The following is a 5,000-nucleotide window of genomic DNA, read 5'->3' as shown; positions in this document are numbered from 1 at the left end:
ACTAATTGCTAAAAGGTAATTTACTCTAAAAATTTCTCCCTCTACCTGAGAGAGAGAGAGAGAGAGAGAGAGAGAGAGAGAGAGAGAGAGAGAGAGAGAGAGAGAGAGAGAGAGAGAGAGAGAGAGAGAGAGAGAGTTTACCTGCATAATAATAACAGTAAACAAAGAAATTACGAAAAATAATAGGCAATTTTCAGATAAACAAACAGACAAACAAACAAAATCAAAATTATCTAAGTTCTACCTTCATTTTTTTCCTCATTAGACATTTTCAAACTTTCCTCCAGTTTTCCTCCACCTTTCCTTCCTCCCTCCCTCCCTCCATGCCTCACATTTTTCCCTCCCTTCACCTCTATCAGACTGCTATTACCTCCCTCCCTCTCGCATTCCCTCCCTTCCATTCATCCCACTCTTTCCCTTCCCTCCCTCCCTCCCTCCCTACCTACTTCTCTCTCTCCTTCTTTTGTCGACCACAGGAGGAGGAGGAGGAGGAGGAGGAGGAGGAGGGCAGGTGTGTGGCGCCAGGTGGTAGAGAAAGTTGTTCCTCCTTCTCCTCCTCCTCCTCCTCCTCCTCCTCCTCTTCCTCCTCCTCCTTCTTCTCGTCCCCGTCTTCCTCCTCTCTTTTTTTATTACGATTCTAAGCTGTTTCTCTCCTCTTCTTCTCTTTCATCATCTCCTCCTCCTCCTCCTCTTCCTCCTCCTCCTCCTCGTGCTCCTCCTCCCCCTCCCCCTCCTCCTCCTCCTCCCTGATGGTGACGATGGTGGCGGCAAGCAGCTCAGTGTTACCCCCGCAGTTTCAATAGTGATTGTTTTGGCAATGGCGAAAAATAATGATGAAAACAATAGGAACAATAATAGTAATGCAACCACTTTCATACATACACACACACACACACACACACACACACACACACACACACACACACACACACACACAAAGACAAAGCCACTACTACTACTACTACTACTATACTACCACTACTACTGCTACTACTACTACTACTACTACTACTACTATTAATATTACTACAGGAAAGACTGTGATTAGAAAACGAGGAGAAAGGGAAACTGAAAAAGAGAGGGAAAAAAAGGAAGAGGAAGAAAATGGACACCAACAACAACAAATAAGAAAGAAAGAAAGATAAGAAAGAAAAAAAAAGACGAAAAACCATGAAAAAAAATAGTTACGAATAAAAAAAGACTGACAATGATGATGACGATGATGATAGAGACACAAGACAATAATACGCCACCACCACCACCACCACCACGTCACCCTCTTCATAGCACCAACACCAGAAGATAGGAAAGCGTGACGTGAGAGAGAGAGAGAGAGAGAGAGAGAGAGAGAGAGAGAGAGAGAGAGAGAGAGAGAGAGAGAGAGAGAGAGAGAGAGAGAGAGAGAGAGAGAGAGAGAGAGAGAGAGAGAGAGGAAAAAAGAACAAGAACATGAAAAGGAAGAAAGAGAAAAGAGAAGAAAAGAGAAGATGGAGGAGGACGAGAACAAGAAAACAGAAGAAAATAGAAGAAAACTGAAAAAAAGAAAAAAAAAACAAGGAATGGGAGGAGATATGGGTGAAATGTGAAGGGTGACAGGTGAGGTATGGAAAAGATTACGAGGGTGATGGGAAAGTAAGGGCGGGGCGGGGCAAGGTGAGATGGGGCGGGGCGGAGCTAGCCAAGAGTAAACACAGGCAGAGAGAGAGAGAGAGAGAGAGAGAGAGAGAGAGAGAGAGAGAGAGAGGATGACTTGCTATTAAATTATATAGTTTGAGCAGTTGAGTGTATAATAGTGAATAGTAGTGAACATTTTCGTCTAACCATCATCTCTTGACCGTAAACTTTCACTGTGTTACGTAAAAATGTGTGTGTGTGTGTGTGTGTGTGTGTGTGTGTGTGTGTGTGTGTGTGTGTGTGTGTGTGTGTGTGTGTGTGTGTGTGTGTGTGTGTGTGTGTGTGTGTGTGTGTGTGTGTGTGTGTGGTAGAGAGACAGAGAGATACGCAAACACTTACAGACAGACATACAGACAGACAGGCAGATAAACAGACATGACAGAGATTAGTTTGCAGAGAGAGAGAGAGAGAGAGAGAGAGAGAGAGAGAGAGAGAGAGAGAGAGAGAGAGAGAGAGAGAGAGAGAGAGAGAGAGAGAGAGAGAGAGAGAGAGAGAGAGGAGTGGCCGTGGGTCGAAAGGGTCAGAGGGGAAGGGGAAGGAGGGGTCAAGGAGAAGAGGAGGAGAGAAGATGGAGAAAGGAAAGGAGGAGGAGGAGGAGAAGAAGGAGGGAGAGGGAGAGGGAGGGAGAGTGGCAGGTGGTGAAAAGGAGAGAAACATGCATAATGATGAGATAGAGAGAGAGAGAGAGAGAGAGAGAGAGAGAGAGAGAGAGAGAGAGAGAGAGAGAGAGAGAGAGAGAGAGAGCAAAGCAGCACCACACTATGTCCTTGAGACTTAGAAAAAACTTGGTTCTAGCTCCACCACCACCGCCACCGCCACCGCTACCACCATCACCACCACTCCCCTGGGCACATCTGCTTCCATACCCCCAAGGTGATTTTTGGAACCTCCTCTGTTCTTTCTCCTTCTTTTTTTCTACTTTTTTTTACTCCTTCCTCTCTCGGGTGAGGGCGTGGCTGGGTGAGGAAGCAAGACAATGCGAAGATAGCACGGAGACGCTACTGAGGTAAAGAAAGGGTGAAGAAAAAGATGAACAAAGGATAAAGAGAATGGGAGATGTAAGTATTAGCAATAAGAATCAAAATAGCATGAAATTTACTCGTATTATCAACTTTATTCATTATTTTCCAGTAGCTTTTTTATTATCATTATTTATTTTTATATCTTTAAAATAACAAAAGAGAACGGAAGATTAAGATGAGTATTGGCGATAAGGAGCAAAATAGCATGCATTTCACTCGTATTATCAACCTTATTTAATGTTTTCACCTAGCAACTTTATTTTATTTATTTTTATTTATTTATTTATTTTTATTTTTTTCATTTCTCTAAAAATAACGAAAGAAAATTTGGAGGATGAAAATGAGTGCTGGCAAAAAGAACGAAAAAATAAAGAAATTAATTCATATCATCGACTTTTTTTTTTTTTAGCATTTTCCAGTGGATAGCTTAATTTTTTTTTCACCTTCTTTCACTTCTTCAAAAATAACGAAAGGAAATGGGAAGAAAAAAAATAATAAGAAACAAAAATAACAAAATTAATTCATATCCTCGACTTTTTTTTTATCATTTTCCAGTAGATGGGTTAACTTTATTCACTTTTTTTTCACTTTTTTCAAAAATAACGAAAGGAAATGGGAAGAAAAAACAATAAGAAACAAAAAATAACAAAATTCACTCATGCCATTGACCTTTCTGAATATTTTCCAGCGAGCAACCTTTATTTTTTACTTTTTTTTTGTATGTATTTGTCTAAAAATAACGAAAGGAAATTGAGAGAGAGAGAAAAAAAAAAACAAGCAATGAAAATAAGACAACAAAGATTTCACCCATAAAAAAAACTGACCTTAATTCAAAGTTTCAACGGAATTACCTTTATTTCCACTTTTTTAACATTTCCCTAAAAAAAAGAACGAAAAGAAAATGGAGAGAAAAAAAAATTACATCAATAAGAATAAAAATAACGTAGATTTCACCAATAAAGTCGACCTTAGTTCATATTTTCACCAAGTTTCATTACACTTTCTCACAGTCATTGCATTGAAACACCTGGAGGCGACACCTGGGGGGGGGGCAAATAGACAGGTGAGGGGCAGGTGTGAGGTGATGGTAGGGTGACAAGAGAATGATGAGGGAAGGGTGCGTGATGTGGTGAGGCAGTGTGAGGTAGTGTGAGGGGGTAAGGGTGAGGGCGTGACACTGGCAAGGTCGTAGGAGGAGGAGGAGGAGGAGGAGGAGGAGGAAGAGGAGGAGGAGGAGGAATACAAGGCCAAAAGGTAACAAACAGGTACTACGTCAGGTATTCTTCTGATTGGGGGAATAAAAGGGTGTGTGATCTCTCTCTCTCTCTCTCTCTCTCTCTCTCTCTCTCTCTCTCTCTCTCTCTCTCTCTCTCTCTGAAACACACCTAAAATTATAATTACATCCATTATATTAGAAAATTATTGTTGTTTTGTCCACTAGAACTTGCTCTCTCTCTCTCTCTCTCTCTCTCTCTCTCTCTCTCTCTCTCTCTCTCTCTCTCTCTCTCTCTCTCTCTCTCTCTCTCTCTACTCACCACACAGGGGCACGTCCTCGCTCCAGGAGCCGTTTTTGAGGCAGGTTCGCTCCTCAGGGCCAAACAGCACGAAGCCCTCCAGACACTTGTAGGCCACATGCTCGCCAGGAAAGTAGAACCGTCCCGAGGTGGAGACAGTACCGTTGACAGGACGCCCCGGCCGGCCACACTGCGTCCCTAGTGCAGGATGGGACAGAAGGTGAGGATTGGTAAACACTGAATTTCTTCAACGTTTAAGAGTAGTAGTAGTAGTAATAGTAGTAGTAGTAGTAGTAGTATGTAGAAAATGATGATGATGACACTGACAAATCACACGAGGCATGAAATAAGAGGCTACATACACACACACACACACACACACACACACGATCACTCTCTCTTTCTCAAGCGTACACACACACACACACACACACACACACACACACACACACACACACACACACACGTAGAGAAAGGTGTAGGTAGGCTTTCTCCACGCAAATAAATACAGAGAGAGAGAGAGAGAGAGAGAGAGAGAGAGAGAGAGAGAGAGAGAGAGAGAGAGAGAGAGAGAGAGAGAGAGAGAGAGAGAGAGAGAGAGAGAGAGAGAGAGAGAGGGTGGACAAGGTGGACTAGTTATTCTACCTGTGCCAATCCATAACACTTGTACTGAAAGAAAATAACAATATAATAAAGAAAAGATTAAAAAAAGAAAATAAAAAAGCTAGTGACTGGATAGAAAGGGACACGTGTACTGAATAACGACAGAGAGAGAGAGAGAGAGAGTACA

At 42.2% G+C, this 5,000-nt stretch overlaps 1 protein-coding gene across 1 annotated transcript in view; it reads right to left on the bottom strand.

Moving 5' to 3' along the window:
• Positions 1–5,000, bottom strand: part of LOC135093582 (uncharacterized) — a 51,826-nt gene that overhangs the window by 18,983 nt on the left and 27,843 nt on the right. The window contains 1 exon segment of the mRNA XM_063992960.1: positions 4,232–4,408. Coding sequence (XP_063849030.1) covers positions 4,232–4,408 — 177 coding nt within the window.

Source organism: Scylla paramamosain, chromosome 43 (genome assembly GCF_035594125.1).
Source record: "Scylla paramamosain isolate STU-SP2022 chromosome 43, ASM3559412v1, whole genome shotgun sequence".
Taxonomy (NCBI): Eukaryota; Metazoa; Arthropoda; class Malacostraca; order Decapoda; family Portunidae; genus Scylla; species Scylla paramamosain.
This window is presented reverse-complemented; position numbering and strand designations above follow the sequence as displayed.